This window comes from Myotis nattereri (genome assembly GCF_964212035.1).
Source record: "Myotis nattereri genome assembly, chromosome: 16".
In the NCBI taxonomy this organism is placed as follows: domain Eukaryota; kingdom Metazoa; phylum Chordata; class Mammalia; order Chiroptera; family Vespertilionidae; genus Myotis; species Myotis nattereri.
Window position 1 is genome coordinate 39,171,048 of NC_138091.1, and position 19,216 is coordinate 39,190,263.

The 19,216-nt window shown below is 54.6% G+C and overlaps 1 protein-coding gene across 1 annotated transcript; it reads right to left on the minus strand.

Annotated features, from left to right (window-relative positions):
• Positions 1–227: 227 nt before the first annotated feature.
• On the minus strand, positions 228–8,936 carry CACNG1 (calcium voltage-gated channel auxiliary subunit gamma 1; the record flags this gene model as incomplete). The annotated part of the gene is made up of 4 exons (XM_081108854.1): positions 228–977; positions 1,444–1,581; positions 2,953–3,027; positions 8,702–8,936. 4 exons carry the CDS (start codon positions 8,934–8,936, stop codon positions 751–753), a joined length of 675 nt encoding a protein of 224 aa, XP_080964980.1. The 3' UTR covers positions 228–750.
• Positions 8,937–19,216: the final 10,280 nt, after the last annotated feature.

Here is a 19,216-nt window from a genome sequence, read left to right on the forward strand (position 1 = left end):
CACCCTTGCCTAGTTGGATGGTCTCTGGTTTCTGCCAGAGAAAACCCCAGGGCCCCGAGATGCACGCTGGAATTCAGAACGGTAAGTCTCGGTAAACAGGACCCCTCTCCCCACGTGTCCCCACGTGCGTCCCAGAGACCCCTTTCCCTTCTCCGCCAGGGTCCCTGCGGCCCCTGAGCTGCAGTCAGGGATCCTCGCGTTTTCTACGCAAGACACAGGAAAAAGCAAGTTTTCAAAGAACTTTTATTTCAAACCACAGTCAGAAAATACCCAGTTAAAGATGCTTCTCCGGCCTCAGAGAAGGCGAGGTCGGGGTCAGCTCACCAAACACAGTGTGTCTTGTCGCCAAGGACCGAGGGGCTGGCTGCTTGCCCCGGAGGACGCCCCGAGCTGGTAATGAGCACAGGGCGTCCCTGATCAGGCTCACAGGACAACGGCAGCCAGCCTCTCAGACAGCTGGCGCCGTGGGGGCGACTACGAGCTCCAGCGGGAGGTCGGGCCTTTGCAGACACCTGTGCACCTGCTGGGCCCGCCTCCTTCCCACCGAGGGCAGGTCTGGATCGTGTCCACTTGCTGGACTCCCCAGGCGCCTGTCGCAGCCCAGAGAGGCGCCAGGGGAGGGGAAGCCACAGCAGCAGTGTGGGTCAGGTGGGAACAGGAGAGATGTGATGCTCCCGCCTCCTTTCTAGAATGTTCTGGGCTGGGCTTCCTGGGGGGAAAGCCCTGAGAATCGCTGGGACCCCAGGAGGGCTAGTGCTCAGGCTCCGAGTCCATGCAGGACTCCCAGGGGTTCTGGGGCATGCGAGGCAGGGAGAAGAGCAGCAGGGCCAGGCCGCCCAGGAAGAGGAGGACGAAGGCGGAGCAGGCGCAGGCGAAGGACCAGGAGTAATAGTACTCGATCCAGACCGTGTCCTCGCTGTCGATCATGCGCTTCACCGACTGCCGCAGGACCTCCACCGAGACGAAGATGCAGAGACCTGAGGGCAGAGCGGGGACGCTCAGGGCCCCACCCGGCCTGTGCCCACCGTCGGCTGGGGCTTCCGCAGGGACAAGGGGGAGACCTGGCCGTGGGGGAGACTGTCTCGAGGCTGGAGGTGCACGTGGGGACCTGCAACGTGACCCGTCTGCCTGCCTAGCGCATGACTCGCTCAACCTCAGGGTAACTGCGTTTCTTTCCTTCTTGTGTTAGTATTTGTTTGGATTAATTTAAAATGTGTTAGTGACGGGCATTGCTCTCAGTGCTTGTGGATTAAATGGACAAATTGCCAACATCTCCCAGACCCACTGAGCGTTGGTGAGTCCTGACCGAATCTGCTCCTGCGTGGAGCCGGGAATTTCCCCAGACCTACATCTCAAGGTTGGAGGGAGGATGGGGTGGCAGCAGCCCTCACCCCGGACATCGCGCCCCCAGCCCGGGCTCACAGGCAAGTGACCCCCCTCTACCTGCAAAGGCGTAGAACATGGATGCCGGCCTCAGCAGGTAGTCCCGCTTCTTGGTGAAGGACAGGAGCACGCAGATGGTCCCCATGATGATGAAGACGAGGCTGAAGATGGCGATGGCGGCGGCCGAGATGCTGTACTCTGCAACACACACAGGGGCCGACGGGCACCTCAGCAGTGGCCTCGTCCTGGCCTCGGGTCACCGCTGGCTGTGCCGCCAACCAGGTGAGTGACACCACCATGGGTTATGACTCCCATTGCACATGTGGGGAGACTGAGGCCCCGAGAGAAGAAATCACTCGCTCAAGTCGCACACGAGTAGAGACTCAATTCTAACTCCCGGTTGCACGAAACTGCAACCCCTCCCCCAACCTCCCCACCGGGCAGAGGACTGGGAAGGGGCAGGAGGCACGTGGCTGGAGGCCTTTCCGGAGCAGAAACTTCCTGAGTGACAGGGCAGAAAGCAGCAGGCACTCGGTGGAGGGTGGTCTGTCCTGGACTGACAGCAGCCTCTGGAAGGTGGCTTGTTACAGAGGATGGGCATGTGTGTGTGTGTGTGTGTGTGTGTGTGTCAGGTGTAAGCTTTGCGTGGTGTGTGTGTATGTGTGTGGTGTGTGTGACAAGTGTAAGCTTTGCATGGTGTGTGTGTGACAGGTGTAAGCTTTGCATGGTGTGTGTGTGTGTGGTGTAAGATTTTTGTGTTGTGTGTGTGTGTGTGAGACAGATGTAAGGTTTGTGTGGGGTGTGTGTGTGTGTGTGTGACAGGTGTAAGCTTTGCATGGTGTGTGTGGTGTAAGATTTTTGTGTTGTGTGTGTGTGTGTGAGACAGATGTAAGGTTTGTGTGGGGTGTGTGTGTGTGTGTGTGACAGGTGTAAGATTTGCATGGTGTGTGTGTGTGTGACAGGTGTAAGATTTGCATGGTGTGTGTGTGTATGTGTATGAGACAGGTGTAAGATTTGCATTGTGTGTGTGTGTGTGTGTGTGTGACAGGTGTAAGATTTGCCAGAGTGTGTGTTTCAGTGTTGCACTGGCATATAAGGATCTACCAGAGTGAGTGTGTGCGCACGTGTGTGTGCCTGTGTGTGTGCAAGCCCACACCGTGTGCTGCCATTTGTATACGTGCAGGTGTGGGTCTGTACCCATGACAGAGGGGTGCATGTGAGCTCCATGGCTCCTAGAAGATCCCAGGGTACATGTGCTCGGGGCTCCTGGACTCTGATGCGTCTCCCCCCACCCCCTGCCCTCCTGATTCTTGGGGTGTGATCTATGGCGTGGGAGGGGATCAGTTCCCCACAGACTCTGACCCGCCAGCCGGAAACCCGTCCCAGGGATGGTGAGCGCTTGTTCCATTGCCCCAGCCCCACGGACGGAGGCTGGGACACACCGAGGGTGGCAGGGCTCTTCTCACCAGGCGCAGGGAAGTCGGGTTTTTGCGCCAGATGATTTCCTGCCTCAGCGGTGTGACCGCAGTCACTTCTCCCCGCCCTCCCGGCTTGACGCCCTGGGCTCACCTTTCTGAGTGGTGAATTCAAAGATCTCTGAGCTCTCGCCTGGGTTGAAATGCCGGAAGTAGGAACAGTTTTTCTCTGCAAAGGAGGAGACAGCCTGTGAGGTGAGGGAAAAGGGCCCGTAGCTGAGGCAGAGGCTCGGCTGAGAGAGGGTGGTGTGATCCCACCAGGGTGGGCGGAAGGGACCTCTGGGCTGGTGTCTTCTCCCCAAACCCTCACCCGGGGCTGAGACAAATACCTTTCTCTGACCCTGACACCAAAATGCCACCAGGTTAAGGGGGTTGCATAAGAGGCTGGGAGACCCTCGGGGAGCCAAGGCTGATTGAGTCAAAGGTACAGACAGCACTTGGGGACTGAGCCCATTAGGCAGATGGGGTAACTGAGGCCCAGGGCTCAAGTCATTTGTCAGGGGGGACAGGATACATGGTCAACAAAAGGCTACACAGTGGTTCGTCCGATTATATCTGCCAGGGACCTTGGGCAATGTCTGGAGACATTTTTGCTGTTACAACTGGGCAGGGCTGCTAGTGGCATCTAGTGGGTAGAGGCCGGGATGCTGCTACACATCCCTCTGCACAGAACAGCCTCTTGCATCATAGAGTTCTCCAGCCCCAGAGTGCCAGTAGCGCTGAGGTTAAGAAACCCTGGATCCCACCGAAGTCTAGAGCTGTGTTTCTCAGCACCAGGCCCACCCTCACTCACTGGCTTTTCAAAAGCTTCCCAGGAGATTCTGATAATCAGCCACATTGGGAAGCCCTGCGCCAGGCCCCTTCAAATGCCCCGCAAAGTGCTCTTTGGAGTGGGCCACCTGGAGGGACTTGGGTGAGGGCTAGAGGATCCATTCAAGGGCCGAATGTGACCAGCAGGTTGTTTCATCGGACCCTCGACACCCGTGGCTGCAGAGGCAGCCCAGCCCAGCCCTTCCCCGGCCGGCTGCTCGGTCTCCCTGGTAACTATCAGGAAAGCGGAAGAAGACCTGCGGACAGTAGGATGTTCTTTGATGGGGGAGCAGAGGAAGGTCTCAGAACAAAGAAATTCGTGCCGATGTTAAGTATAATTTCAGGTATAATTTCTCTTCTGTTTTTCCTTTTCATCTCTCCTGTAACTAGACATACTATCAAATGAAAGGATAGTCCTATTGCATATTGAATACAGGTTAATATTATTTACTCTTGATTTAGGAAGTCGATGACTGGGTTATTTTATACTATCTTGTTTCTTTAAGAAAACTTAATCAAGTTGCTTTTTACTTGTGTGAGGCCCTTTATTGATTGCTTTTTCTTTATTGATTGTTTAGAGCCTCTGGTTTTGCAATCATTTCTTGACCTTCAGGTTGTCTTTGCATTTTCTTTTTTTCTGTGAGTCCTCACTGGAGGATATTTTTCCTTTTTTTTTGTTTTTTGGAGAGAGTGGGCGGGAGCGGGGAGACAGAGAGAAACATCAATGTGTGAGAGAGACACGTCTATTGCTGCCTCCTGCACATGTCCTGACCAGATTGAGCCTGCAACCAAGGAGCAGGCCCTTGACCAGAATTGAACCTGGGACCCTTCAGTCCGTGGGCGGAAGCTTTATTCATTGAGCCAAACAGGCCAGGCTGTCTCTGCATTTTCACAAGGCCACGGACGGAGACGCGCCCGAGGTGCTGCCTTCATGTGGGTGCAGGCTTCCTTCTATCTGGCCCAAATCCTCTCATTGCCCCCGAAGCCTGTGGCCTCCCACTCCCCCCTCCTCCCCCACCTCAGGGTCACCGCTGCTCCCACGGTGGAGGAAGGAAATGGCCCTTGGAGACCGAGCCTGGCGTAGTGAGCAGCAGTGAATGTTCTGAGAGGTAAACCGCCCTCTCTTTGAGCTTCTATATTTAAATCGCTTTCCTTTTTATCTGAGTTACCTGGGGTGTCTGACACCGGTAAGTGGTGATGTCAGAGTCGAGCTGCTCTTTTGTCTCTCACAGCTTCCGGGGCTGTTTTAGAACATAATGCAGCCCTCTCATACTTGTTAGATTGTTCGCTATAGATTGTCTCCAGTCACTGCTTCAAAATGGCTGTGCTGTGTCCTAAGTCACCACAGGCCTCTCTCTGGACAAAGGAACATTCTGTTTCATTCTATAAGGGCCAATTTCAGGCGTCATTGAAAACCCTCTGAAAAGAATTGATTGAATTCAAGTGTATTTCACAGCCAGCTGCTTCTGTGACTACTCGCCATCCTCCAGTTAAAGGCGTTTGGAGCAGGGAGAGGGCGGGGCGGGGGGAGGGGGCATGGGATGAAGGCCCAGCTATGGTCGGTTCTGGGGTGCCGAGGCTACTCTCGCGCAGGGCGTGTTCGGGTTGTCAACCCCAGGAGATAGACACCAGGCCCCATTCTGGACAAACCGCTGCTGCCACTAGGCACTTGCTCAAAAGCTTTCTTAGCTCAGACCCGGGGGGGACAGCATGTCTGGGAAGCCAGCCTGTGGATTCTGGGAGGTGGGGGGATTTTCCCCTCAGTGGCCCAGGGGCAGTGTTCCTGTCCCTCCCCTCCCCAATTATATGCTCTCACACATGGCGAGGGGCACCCAGTGGGCAGGGCTCCCACTGAGGACATCTGGAAGTCTCAGCTTCTCTCTCACGTGGCTGAACTTAGGGCTTGAGGACAGACAGGCCAACTCTGTCCCCTCTCTTGGACTTAGCACATGAGGAAGGCCTGGGAGGGGCATCTGCTCGGGGCCCCATGGCTGCCCACTGGAGACCGACCACAGGCTCCTCTGTGGGCCCTGATGGCCCCAGCACGGGTGGGGTATGTCAGACCCAGTGCTCAGTCCGGACACTTCCGGCAGCAACAAGATGCTCAGTTAGGGCCAATCAAGCCAGGCCTCTGCCACTGTCGCTCAAGACTTGCCCAGCGTCCTGCCATGGTAATTGTGTGAATTCGGTCAAATTATTCAACTTCTCTGTGCCTTGTTTTCCTTATCTGTAAGATGGGATGATGATAACAGTATGGACCCCATAGAGGATTTTGTGAGAATTAGATGAGTTAATATATATGTCATTCCACTGCCTCTGGCCTTCATGGTTTTAGGAGGAAAAGTAGCTGTTTTTCTTAGTTAGAATTTCTTGTATGTGATGAGTCACTTGTTGCTCTCACAAGAGTCTGTCTTTATTTTTCAACTTATCTACCTTTTGATTATGATGTGTCCAGATTTTGATCTATCCTACTTGGAGTTCATTAAGCTTCATGGGTTTCTAGATGAATGTTTTCCATCAGATTTGGAAAAATGTTGACCATTATTTTTCATATGGACTTCCTGCTCCTCTCTCTCTCCTTCTTCTGGGAGTACCCTTAGGTGTATATTGATACATTTCATTCTATCCCACAGGCTCTGTTCATTTTTCTTCATTATTTCTCCTGTCTGTTTCTCAGACTAGCTAATCTCAGTTGACCTATCTTTAATGTCATGGATTTGTTCCTCTACCTGCTCAGCTCTGCTATTGAACTCCTCTGGTGAATTTTTTCATTTCAGTTATTGTACTTCTCAACTCTAGAATTTCTATTAGACCCTTTAAAAATAATTTTTATCTTTATTCTCTACTTCATGAGACATCATTCTTAGCACACGAGGAAGGCCAGTGGTTTCTTCTAATTTCTTGAATATATCTAAAACAGGTGACTTAAAGTCTTGGTCTAGTAAGTCCAGTATCTGGGCTTCCTTAAGAATCTATTATTGACATTACTATTGTATAGGCCATGCATTTTTAGTTCTTTGCATGTCTTGAAACTTTTTAAAATTTAAATTTAAAACTGGAAAATTTAAACAATATAATGTAGCAACTCTAGAAATCAGATTCTAACCTTACCCAAGGATTGTTCCTATTTCTGTTTGTTATTGTTGTTTATTTAGTGACTTTCTGAATTAATTTTGTAAAGTCTATATTCTTTGTCATGTGTGGCCACTGAAACCTCTGCTCAGGTAGTTTGGTGGTCAGCTCACAGAGATTTCCTGAAATTACTGGAACGAATATATCTCCCAGTATGTACCGAGGGGCTCTGTGCTTAGCGGAGCGTGAAGCACTCCACTAAGCAGTATACATTTCCAGAGTTCTGAAAAAGTTTATTCTGATCATTTTCGCCAATGTTCACATTGTTTTTATGGAGAGGAGGATTTTTGGAGGTCTTACTCTGTCATTTTTTTTTTTTCTGATGTCATCCAAAGTTAATATGTAAAACACTTAAGACAATGTCTGGCAGGTAGTCCTCTATTTGTGTTTGCAGTTCTTATTATTACTGTTATTAATAATACATAAGGACATTGTATGCCCTAGCCGGTTTGGCTCAATGGATAGAGCGTGGTCCTGAGGACCAAAGGGTCCTGGGTTTGATTCCGGTCAAGGGCACGTACCTCGGTTGCAGGCTCCTCCTCGGCTCGGGCCCTGGTTGGGGCGTGTGCAGGTGGCAACCAACCGATGTGTTTCTCTCACATCGATATTTCTCTCTCTTTCCCTCTCTCTTCCACTCTCTCTAAAAATCAATGAAAAAATATCCTTGGGTGAGGATATAAAAAAAAAGGAACATGTATGAACTCTGTCCATCCCTCCAGGAAAGTGGTCCTGTAATGCACAGGCAGGGTCGGGGGAAGGAAAAGATGTTCACGTGCAAGAAAGGAGAGGGAGGAAGTCAAGAACACCCAGCAGCAGCCTGTTGGGGGTAAGGCTGTGCTCACAAGTATGATTCACTCGGGATCAGAGTGAGAAGGCCCTGAGATAGACTGACCAGGTTCAAGGCCAAGCTGTGCCTGCTGGTCCCCAGTGGCTGGCTCAGCCCCCTGTTGCCAGCCTGTCTCTCCCTTGTATAGACTCAGCTCGCCGCCCTGCTCCTCTGCTCTGCGAACTCACCAGACTTTAAAAGGCAGATGCCTCCCCGCACAGGTGGGCAGGGCCATCCCAGTGCGTGTCTGGAGAAGCTGCCCTGCCCTGCCCTGCCCTGCCCAGCCCAGCCCAGGGGAGTTGGCTGGATGATGCATCTGTTTACGGGCGTGCTCAGCAGTGGCCGAGGGGCATGGGCATCGGGGCCATGTGATACCCGTGAAGCACATGCTCATGCCATTTAAAGCCCTCAGCCTGGGGACTCGGTGTTTCCAAGACAGCTGGGTATTTATGAATCTTCCGAGTGTCCAGTGGGAAAGAGCAAGGCGGGAGCCAGCGGGCGGGGAAGGAAGAAGAAAGAGGGGAGAGGGAGAAACAAGGTTTGGGCTCCTCTGTCCTCCCCCCCAGACTGCAAGGTTTTGGGGGACTTGGCCTTGGCTCCCTGGAAGGGGGGGTTTCAATGAACACCCGGTCCGACAACAGAATAGTTCTGAACGCCAAGTGGGATGCCGCGCTCAGCCTGGTCCGTGCCGCCTCGGAGTGGCATTTGTCAGCACGGGAAGGGACTGCGTTGCTGAGCCCAAGCACCAGGGGAGGAAGCAGAGGCTGTGATGGGCTTTGTCTCCCTACCGCCCCGCCAATTGTCATGTTGGGCGTCACGGGTAATGTGTGATTAGAGCGGGCTCTTTCCTGAGCTTGTACTGTATTTACTAGGGTCGCAGAGGGCTGTATGGCTGCAGGGAGACTAGTCATCCCGACCCCGGGGTTCTGTACAGGGAGCTCCCCTCGCTGTGGTGCACAGCCTCATGCAATTCAGACCCCCTCTCTCCGGGCACAGAGGGCTGTTCTGAGCCACTTTTCCGGAAGGAACAAACAAGGACAGGAGGCAGGGATGGGGGACAGCGTGGGTACGTTACCCCCAGGCAGGGTGATGGGTCCGCAGCTCTTGTCCTTGCTGCCGCTCACGATGATACTCTTGGTGCAAATCCGCCAGAGGCCGAAGTGGGCTGCCTCGCAGACGGCGCTGTGGTGCTCCACCTGGGGGCTCAGCACAGCCCAGTGGTCGGTCACCACGGCCACTGTGGCCAGCACGATGCCCGCCAGGATGCAGAAGAGCGTCAGGCGGACCTTCAGCGTTCTGGTCTGGGACATGGTGGTCGCGAAGGAGTGGGTGCTCTGGGCAGGGTCGGGTGGCAGTGTCTCCCCGGGCAGGTGGCGGCCGGGCTGGGGTGGTGGCGGCAATTATGGTGCAGAGGGGCGAGGCTAAGTTTAGTGTGCTGGCCGAGCCAGAGGGGGCTGGCCTTGGGGCTGAGGGCCACTTGACAGGGCTGAGCAGCTGCCCACACGTGACAGGGGCCTGAGGGAGGCTTCTATTAATGCACATGCACAGGCGCGTCACCGTCACCGAGGATGACTTCGTCTCAGGTTTCAGGGCTTTCTTACCCTCTTGGAGCCAGAAATACCCCAGGGAGGGGTGGGGGGAGGCTCTAGCTGGTGACTGGAGACCTGTCGGAGCACCTGCTCGGGATGCCTGACATGCGCGAGGACGAGGGACACCGTGCAGCTGAAGGTCACTGCTGGGCAAGGGCGGAGACCCTGTGGCTCAGGGGGCTCAACCTTCCGTTCTCACACTGGGCAGCTCTGTTACCAGAGTGGGGCGAGTGGGTCCTTGTCCTGGAAGACTGGGGGGACCCAGGGTCATGCCTAGAGACAGCGTGGGGCTCCCCTGCCCGGGGCTTCTGGATCCCACGACCCAGCAAGAGCTTGAGCCCTAAGCCCCACGACATCCCCAAGCTACAGGGAGCGAAAGTGGCTCCTGGGCCAGCAGAGACCCGACTCTGCCCAGCGTGGGAACGTTGTTTTCTCTTCAATTCTCCCATCCTCCCAGCTGGGCCCAGAAGAAAAACAAAAAACAACCGTCTGAGGCATCTGTAACACCGTCCTGATCCTCACACGTCGAAGAAAGGCCCTCAGAGGATCGAGCATCGGCTGTTTTTGCTGTAATGGTTTAGTATGACCTCTATGAATGGCAGGGGATACAGGTTTTCCAGTTATGTTTATATTCACAAAACAACTCTCTGTACGTCAAAAAGAGCAGAAGTAAGCTGATTTACAGGTGACCACTAAGAGGCTAATGGTGGGTGGATATAGCAGAGAACTTGTGAAAGTTTGGGGCCAGCTTCTGAGAGGCCTGCCTGCCGCCCCCCCGCCCCCCCCCCCCCAGCCGATCTCCAGGCCCCGACACACCTCCTGGGGTCTGTCTCCTCTTCCTCAGGTCACCAGGTGGCTCGCTCTGGGTGTAGCTGAGGCTGATGCACGGCCAGGAGTAGACCCCTGAGCTGGGCAGGGCTTTGAGCTTCGAGATCCTGGCCTCAGGGTGACCGTGCTTAACGGAAAGATGGTCTGTGTGCGGAGAAACACGCGAGGCCCGGCCTTGGACTCACAGACCACTGATCACAGTGATGGCCGTAACAAGAGCGGGTCCTCAGTAAGAGCTTACCATATCCCAGGCGCTCTGCTGAGCTAATTTTCACACCTTCCCTCGGTGAGGGGGCAGGTCTGTGCCCAGCAGGGTCCTGAGTCCGCCAACCCAGCCAGCAAATGCGTTAAAGATGGAGGCTGGCAGCACCAGGGACTGTAGGCAAGTCTATTCTTCTTCCCGTTCAATAAAGGTCCTTTAAATAGAACCTCCCACTGCCAGGCTTCCTGCTCGCCCCCCCTCCCCGCCCCCCTAAACCCTCCGCTCCAGGGCCTTATTGGGCCAAGAAGGGGGCCCTGTGGATGCCGGCATTTGCTGGGAGCTGGGGCTGGATACCGTCAGCATCCTCCACATCAAGCATGTCAAACTCGCGGCCCGCAGGCGGCATACAGCCCACAACGAATATTTTTGCGGCCCAGCCAATATAACGGTGTGAGCAGTTATTTACAATTATGAAAGGAAATATGTCTCCTGTCAGATCCAGAATTACTGACATTCACCTTGGGTCAGTTTTGAAAGTATTCACTCCGAACAAGATTTCCCCTGAAGTAGGAAAGACAGTAGCAGAGAAGAGATGCCAAATGTCAGGAAGAAAACATTAATTTTATCATTGTTCTTGTTCTTTTTTTTTTTTATACTATACTTTTCAAAATAAACCCACGTTTCTATGAGAATTGAAGCTTTTGTTCTTTTGCGGCCCACGTAAACTTAAACCTCGTTTACTTGGCCCGTGTAAGCATGCCTTTGAGTTTGACATGCTTGCTCCGCATGGTCCTACGCTGTCCAGGCATCAGGAAAGACAGCTCCTTAGGGAGTGGGAACCAACCTGTTCCCACTGGAGTCGGCAACCTCAGGGTCAGATCCCTGCCCTACTGGTGTCCAGCTGTGTGGCTTCCAGCCAGTCATCAACCTCTCTGAGCTGCCCTCCCCTCAGTTATAAAATGAGGGCAGTGGCGCTGACTGGGAGCTGCTGTATAATTAGAGATAATGCATTTACCAGCTTTGCTCAGGGTGGGTGCCATGGACTGAATAATGCCCCCTCCCCCCAATTCATATGTTGAAGCTTATGAATTCCCCAGTGTAATGGTATTTGGAGATGGGGCTTTGGGGGGTAATTAGGTTTAGATGAGGCCATGAGGGTGGGGCCCTCATGATGGGATTAGTGCCCTTAAGAAGGAACACCAGCAAGCTTGCTGTCTCTTTTTCTCTGCCATGTGAGGAGGAGAAAGCCAGGAAGAAGACTCTTCCTAGCACCCAACCATGCTGATCTAGGACTTCCAGCCCCCAGAGCTGTGAGAAAATAAATTTTGGTTGTTAAGGTCATCCAGGGTATGGTCTTGAGCCCGAGCTGACTAGTACAGTCGGCATCCAATCCAAGATGGCTGTTGTTATTATTATTTATAAACTGCAGATGGATCAGCTTTCTCTAATGGGCCATAAGCTTCTGGAGGGTAGAGATGGCAAGACTGTATTATGTACTCATTCTGGGTCCCTCAGAGAACCCACCCAATCTGAGCCCAGGTTGGGATCTTCATAAATGTCTGTTTAATGACTGATGGATGGAAGGATGAACAGATGGACTGAAAGAAGGAGACAGAAACTCAAATAATTCACTCCACCAGATGATCCAAAGGACGTTTCTCTGTGACTCAAGGCCACGGGGACATAAGACATGGCAGCCAGGGCAGCCCTGGGACAGCTTGGACCAGTGGCTGATTTGCCTCCAGGCACTGAGGGACACCCCGGGAGGGCACCGCTGTCACCTCTGTGATCAAGTTCAAAGGAAGCAGCCTCCTGAGATAGGACATTCTCTACAGTCTTCAAAGTAGATCCCCACACTAAGCTGATCGGGCGATGTCTGTATTTTTCTCATCCAGATGAACCAGTTTTCATTTGTCCCAAGAAGGACCAGACATACTAGGTTGAGGGAAAACATCTCCCACAGCGGGGCCTCATCCAGAGCTGGGACCAGGGCACGCCTGGGTCGGGGGCAAATAACCTCTCTTTGGCAATGTGCTGATCGAATTTTGAGCTCAGGCTTAATGAGGCTAAGAAATGGCCCTGCGTGACCTTAAGGTACCGTAAAAAAACGGGGTGTCAGCCAATGGATCCCAACCTCTTTATGCCACTTCGTCTGCCTCCCTGCACCGTTCACCTGGGGCCCTCTGTTGCATTCGTCTCGCTGCCCCCAATTCCACTCTGTGCCTCTGGGACAGGGTGCCCACGGGACCCAGAACATGTCCATCCTCAAAGCCAGCGATCATATCACTCTGACCTCTGCTTCCATCATCGCATCTTCATCTCTGACTCTCCTGCCTCCCTTTCTGTTATATGAATCCTTGTGGTTTTATTGACAACCCCGGAAAATCTCCCCCTCTCAACATCCTTAATTTAATCACATCTGCAAAGTCCCTTTGGCCATGGAAGGTGACATATTCACAGGTTCCAGGGATTAGAACTTGGGCATTTTGGGAACTGCTATTCTGCCTACCACAGACATTGATGTACAACTTGCTTGATCTTCTCTGGCATCGCCTGTAGCTCAGGTGCAGGGATGGAGAAGATGGAAAGTGAGATTGAAAGAGAGCTGGGGCTCTTCCGGGAGGAAAAAGCGAGAAGGAGAAGGGGCTGAGGGACCTGAGGGCCTCGGCAAGGGTGGGTTTAGATGATGACTTGCCATTCTGGGCTGGTTAGGATGGCCCTGCTGTCAGGAAGGGTCAATATATTGGGAGAAAATAGGGAGGTCCAGGCCCTGAAGGGCTTGATGAGGCTGGAAAACAGGTGTAGTGATGGTCAGGAATGAAGGAATTGGGAACATTGGAAGCTGTGGTCTGAGAGGAGGATGACGTCTCTGAAGATTATAGGAGGGGACAGACAGGGGGGTGATGGCAAGATCCAGGTTGGAGATGAAGGTCACTGAAGATGAGAAGACCAGATGGCCAAAGGAGGTGAGCTCAGATAGTCAGTGGAGGCAAGGAGGTGAGGTGGCCAATGGAGTTGAGAAGACAGGAGAGCTATGAGGCCAGGGAATTGGTGTGGTTGGCCCTACTGACATGGGTGTGGCTCAGTTTGATGGTGGTAGGACTTGGGGTACAGAGGAAAGCTTTGAGCCAGAGGCAAAGTCTCTGATGAAGGTGAAGGAAGTGGCCAAGAAAGAGTTGGGGAGATGACAGTGATGAAAACAGGTTTAGGCCCTCGGAGAAAGCTTTTCCCCAGGAGGGTGGAGGAGTAATGGTTTGGAGGTATCAGCACCCCCACCATTCTCCGCTCCTGCAAAATGTCTAAGGACATGAGTTCGTAACCTCCTCTGACACAAACTTCTGTTTCTGAGGTTGCACCGGCTTTTAAACCTGGACACTGCAGGTTTAAAAATACCTGTTTCAAGTGTATCTGCCCATCTCCTCCTCTGGAGTCCAGGGTCCCTGAGCAACTCTTCCTCCCCTCTTCCCTCCCCTGCCCCTCATATCAGGAACCAGTGCAGGGAGGCCTCCCCTCCCCTTCCATATTATTCCCCTCCCCCAGGTCTCTCCTCTCTGTGAGCTCCACACTAGGGACCCAGAACGGGACAACCTCCCCATGCAGTCCTGCTCCCAGGGCATCTAAGAGCATTTGGGACTTCGTTTTGCAGCCTGGATCACCTGTGTGGGACCGGGAACACCCCAGTGGGGTTTGGAGTTTGCAGGGCTTGCAAAGACAGCTGCAGCCATGTGGCTGCGCTGACCACCAATCCAGAGCTGGGGACCACTGAGGGCAGAAATGAATGGGCATCAGCCAGGGAAGCAGCTGGGGGAGGACCCCTCTCCAGGGAAGTGGGGAGCACTGCACAGTACCTGGGCAGCTGGGCCTGGCTCTCAGAGCACTCCTCTAGAACAATCAGTGTTGGCAAACTTCTCAGTCAACAACACCTCTGGAAGCTCACTCTAAGGCCAGGCTCCTGTTTCCTTGTTTACGTTAAAGCTGAACTCATCTCCCAACAACCCTGGGAGGGAATTGTAACCTTCCGCATTTGACCGCGGGCTCTGAGAGAGGCTGGGCGACTCGCCCAGGGCTGCCCGCGGGTGACTGGAGGATATGACCCCTGTCTTTCTGGCTCTCGGCCACCTCACTGTCCACTCATTGCAGCCTCGGGGGAGGGGGGAGGCGGGTGAGCGGGGCAGGAGGCCACCGAGTCCGGTGTTAGGCTGGGCCAGGTTCCTCCAGCTGCCCGCTTCAATTCCATCCGTATTTGGTCCCCAAACCCAGGGGCAAAGGCACCCCCAAGCCCCAACCCAGGACAGGTGGCTGTTTTCCCATTTCCTTTTTCAACCCACAACTTCTGTTTCCAAAGCTGTTGGCTCAAAAGAGGCAGAAACTGGAATGTGTTGCAGGGAAAGGAAATGCGGTGAGTGAGTAAGTGAGATTTCCTAATATGCCCACAGCCTCGGTGCGAGCACCAAGAAGCCGCTGTGTGGTCGTGCACAAGTGACTGCACCCTTCCGTGCCTCAGTTTCCCTCACTGTAAAATCAGACTCGTGCACGGTTTCTCAGCCGGACATTTGGGACCCGATCATTCTTGGGGGTGGGGGTGAGGGCTGTCCCATGCATTAGCCGCACACTTGTCCTCCACTCGGTAGATGCCAGTAGCACCCGCCTTCCAGGCTGTGACAATCAAAAATGTCTCCAGACATGGATGAATGTCCCCTGGAGAGCAAAACTGCCCCTTCTTGAGAACCACTGGGCCAGTGGAATCTCCCTTCCATGGTTGTTATAAATTTCCTTCCTTCCTTTTATTTCTCCTCCTATTCCTCTTCCCCCAACCCCCTCCCCCCCCCCTCCTCACACCACCCCTACCCCCCACCCCAGTCATTTCCTTTTTGGGCTGATTCTTCTTCTATGATGAGAATGTTGAATGAGATGATTCCTAAGGTCCCTGCCACTGCTGCTTGGGTCACGGTGTCCTGTGACTTTGTGGTTCTTGTTTGGGTCAAGGCAGGAGCTCAAGCCTGCTCCTCCAACCTAGGAAGAAGGTAGCACAGACCCATTTTACAGATGGGCATCTGGAGCCGAGAAGAGGCCAGACCTCACATTGGAGCTGAAGGAGGGGCTGAGGCCGCAGAGGTGGACCAATCCCAGACAAAGGCATCAGTGTCAAGGAGGCACTCCCAGAACGACTTGGGGGTAGGGCGGCAAGAAGGAGATACAGAAAGACATAGACCAGGGAGCCCAGACTGCTGTTCCCCCAAACTGTTTTCCTTTCCCCCTGGGCTAAACTACATTTCCCATCTTCCCTGGCTCTTAGATGGGACTGTGATATTGAGTTCTGGCCAATGGCATGTGGGCAGGGGAGAGAGTCACAACTTCCTGGTCCACTAAAACCTCCCACAAGACGCTCTACTCACAAGAACACCTTCCCTCTCCCTTCTCCATCTGCCTGCCGGTGTCAATGCAGGAGGCAACGTTAGAAGCCCATGATGAAGACGGCAGAGCTTCCAGAGAGTGGGTCCCTGAATCCCTGAATGACTGTGTGGAGCAGAGCACCCTCACCTGCCCAGTTGATTGAACTTGATGGGTGGGAAATAGATTTCTATTGTATGAAGCCATTCCTCGTTTGAGGGTTGTTGGTTATGTCCTTGGCCTATTCTAAATAATATAAGTGAAGGTCAGAATGGGGGCTGCAGGGCTGGAGGGGGGCTCTGAGTGGCGTTTTGGTTGGGGAACCAGACCATCCACTTCTGCGTCAGTTCTGTAGCTCTACCTATGCAAATTATGGAGGCAGAGTTTTCAGATGAATGAAACACGTGACCCCATGAGCCCCATACCGGAGGCCACACCAGGACACGACCTGCAGACTGCCATGGGAGGCCACCAGGTGGGAACCAGTGTGCCGAGCCAGTTTCTTCCAGGCTGAGAATGAACAGGAGGCACAGAAGTTCGGGCACATGGTGCTGAGTGGCACTGGCTCCAGGCTGGTGAAGCAGGGGGTTAGTTGGTGGGGTGGGTCCTAAGCTGCCCTCGCCCTGAGACCTGGTGGCTCAGCACATTTGGGGCATCAGTAAGAGGGTTAAAAAGCCAGGGCTGGCCCTGGCTAGCATGCTTAGTGGTTAGATCATTGGCCTGCACACCAGAAGGTCTCAGGTTTGATTTCCAGTCAAGGGCATGTACCTGGGTTGCAGGTCTGATCTCTGCCTGCCTGGCCCTCCCCCCGCCCCCGCCGGTTGGGGCACATGTGGGAGGCAACCAATTGATGTGTCTCTATCACATGGATGTCTCTCTCTGCCCCCTCTCCCCTCCCTTCCACTCACTCTAAAAATCAATCGAGAAAATATTCTCACTCCTTGGGTGAAGATTAAAAAGAAAAAAAAAACCATGGCTGAAAGTTTGGACAAGTTGGGAGTGGTTCTTGCATCCACAAGGGTGGTAACACGGGGACACTGGGCCCTCTGCCTTCTTTGCTGGGACAAGGGTTGGCAAGGACTTTGTGACACTCAAGAGTTGGCGCCTCTCAGATCCGGGACGGCTCTCAGGAAAACTCAAGGCCTTAGTCCTAAAGGCGATGGAGCCTGTGATCGGATGCGAAGGTCCCTTGGGCTGCAGCTTGGGGAGAACTAGGGGACACTGCTTAGCCTCGTTGTGCCTCCAAGAGAGTGGGGGTGACGTCCAGCCAGTGCCATCTGCTGGGCTGAACCTGGTGGGTGACACCGTGTCCCGCGGGACCTGCGCAGTATGTCCATCTCACCCCCTCTCCCTCCCTTCCTCACTCCTCCTGGTGGCCTGGGGCCTGGGGCCTGGGAGCGGGTGGCTCTGTCCCCTCTGGCCTCTGGTCGGGGCCACGTTCCCCCGTCCAGCTGTCTCAGTACTAAAGCTCAGTCTGGAATTCAGGCTCTTCTGCTTCGTAGCCCGTTTGGAACTTGGACGGGAAAGGAGGCTGGTCGGTGGACTGAGGAACCCCACTGAGCAGCGTGCGGCCTCTGAGCTGTGGTTCTCCCTGCGGCCTCACCGGCAGGTTGAGGCCTGGCTTGCTCAGCTGCCCAGATGCCCATCTCGCCCTGCTGTGCAGAGGCCCCTCCACGGCACCTCCCAGAGGTCGGAAACCAGCAGGTGGTGCCGGGAAGTGGTCAGCGACCAGATGAAAGCCAGAGAAACTGGCCTTGACCCGCGCTGAACCCCCCTCTTCTTGGGGGTCTGCAGCACCCCCCCAAGACTCAGGGACACTCTTGGCTCTAAGTGTCCACAGGCTTGAGGGGTGCTCTCCCCTCCCCCCACATCAGGAAGAGAACATTTTAAAAATCATTTTATTTAATTAAAAAAAAAAAAAAGACCGAACTAACAACCCCAAACCAGTAGTAGGTACAGGATTCACAGGTGCTTAATTGGCAAAACACACAGGGCTGGTTGGAGCGCAAGGTCTCAGAATGACAGGGGCAGGGGCCAGCTCCATCCGCCCCTCCCCGGGCGGCCCCAGGTAAGAGGCCGTGAGGACGGGAACCAGAGCCGGGGTCCCTCCCGGAGCCTGGGGCAGGGTGTGTGGAGAAAGGCTATGGAGACCAGGGTCTCAGGCTGTTCTGCTCCCTGCACTTGGTGGCTTCTCTCTACTTTCTCGGTCCCTAGAGTGGGCTGTGCGAGCTCCGCCTGGGACTGGGCAAGAGGTAGGATTCGCTGGACACAGCTTTCTCCACGAAAGGACAGACTTCCGGGGGAGCGGGGTGGGTAGGGGGCGGGTGGGGACTTCTATGGAAGGAACAGCCAGGCTGCCTGGCTTTGGAATCTTGGGGCCTCGCTAGGTGATGGGTCCCCAGGTTTCACCCCTTCCTTCCAGCCTGGAAAGATGGTGCCATGATGTGGAGGGGTGAGGGTGGCAGGGGTGAGGCAGGACAGCTGGGGTCAGCCCTCGGCAGGGGCGGCCGCGCGCCCCGACACCCCAGCATTTATGGCGGCACATGCTGGACAAACCTCACAGAGCCCAGGTCAGCGGGGGGGGGGGGGTGGTGTGGGGGGGAAGGGGGGGGCGGAGTCCTGAGCCTCCACTCCAGCACGCAGCGGAGGTGGGAGGCGGGACACGTGGAATGTCCTCTCGGGGCAAAGGGAGGATGGCAGTGACCTTGGCCTGGATCTGAACTCCTAGGGGCCAAGTCCACCCAGGGGTCTGTGAGCAGGGGGCTGAGGTAAGAATTTGCTTGTTACTTCCAAGTCCCACGGCTCCCGGGATCCCAGCTGACTGCTCCAGGCCGGCTCCCCAAGTCTCAACAAGTAAGAAAGGACTTTGTTATACAAAAGAGGGTAAGCTCTGTGTGCCACACGTGTTTCTCCTGAACCCGACATGCTTCCATGCCTCTGCTGGCTTTGGGGGGCGGGGTTGGAAAAACGTCACCCAGGGAACCGCCTCCTCGGTGCCGGCGCGCAGAGCATCCCTCTGCTGAGGAGGAAGAAAGCCGAGGCCTGGGCCCCCTCCTCTTCCTCGCTGAGCCCTTGTGGGGGGGACGACAGAATAAGTTACAGAACGGGAGTTGGGGGGGGGGGCGTCCTGCTACTTTGGAAGATGAGGAAGTGAATGGAACGTGCCCTCCTGGCTACTCTTTGCAATAAATCACGATGAACAACCACTCGGGAACGGATGTGTGTTTGCTGAGGCTCTGGTCCCGGTTCACCCTCCGGCTCCCTTTCTGGCCCAGCAGTTTGGGACGCTGATGCCGAATCGGCGTGTGGCAGGCCCACCTGTCCTCTCCCCAGGAGGACCCAGCAGGAGGCGCGGGCCGCCTGTGACCCCCGTCACCCCGGGACCTCCGGCCTCTCAAGCACAGTCAGTGTGTTCTGCCCTTTCCGTGTGAGGCAGAAACTTCCAGAAGCAGATAGGAAAGCCAGCCACAGACTCTGGCCTTTAGCTCCCGCCAGGCTAGCGAAGGCTCCCTCTGTGGGTTCCCTCCCCTACAGGCCTCGGTCTCCTCCGGTCGAGGGGCGCCGGCCCCAGGACAGCACG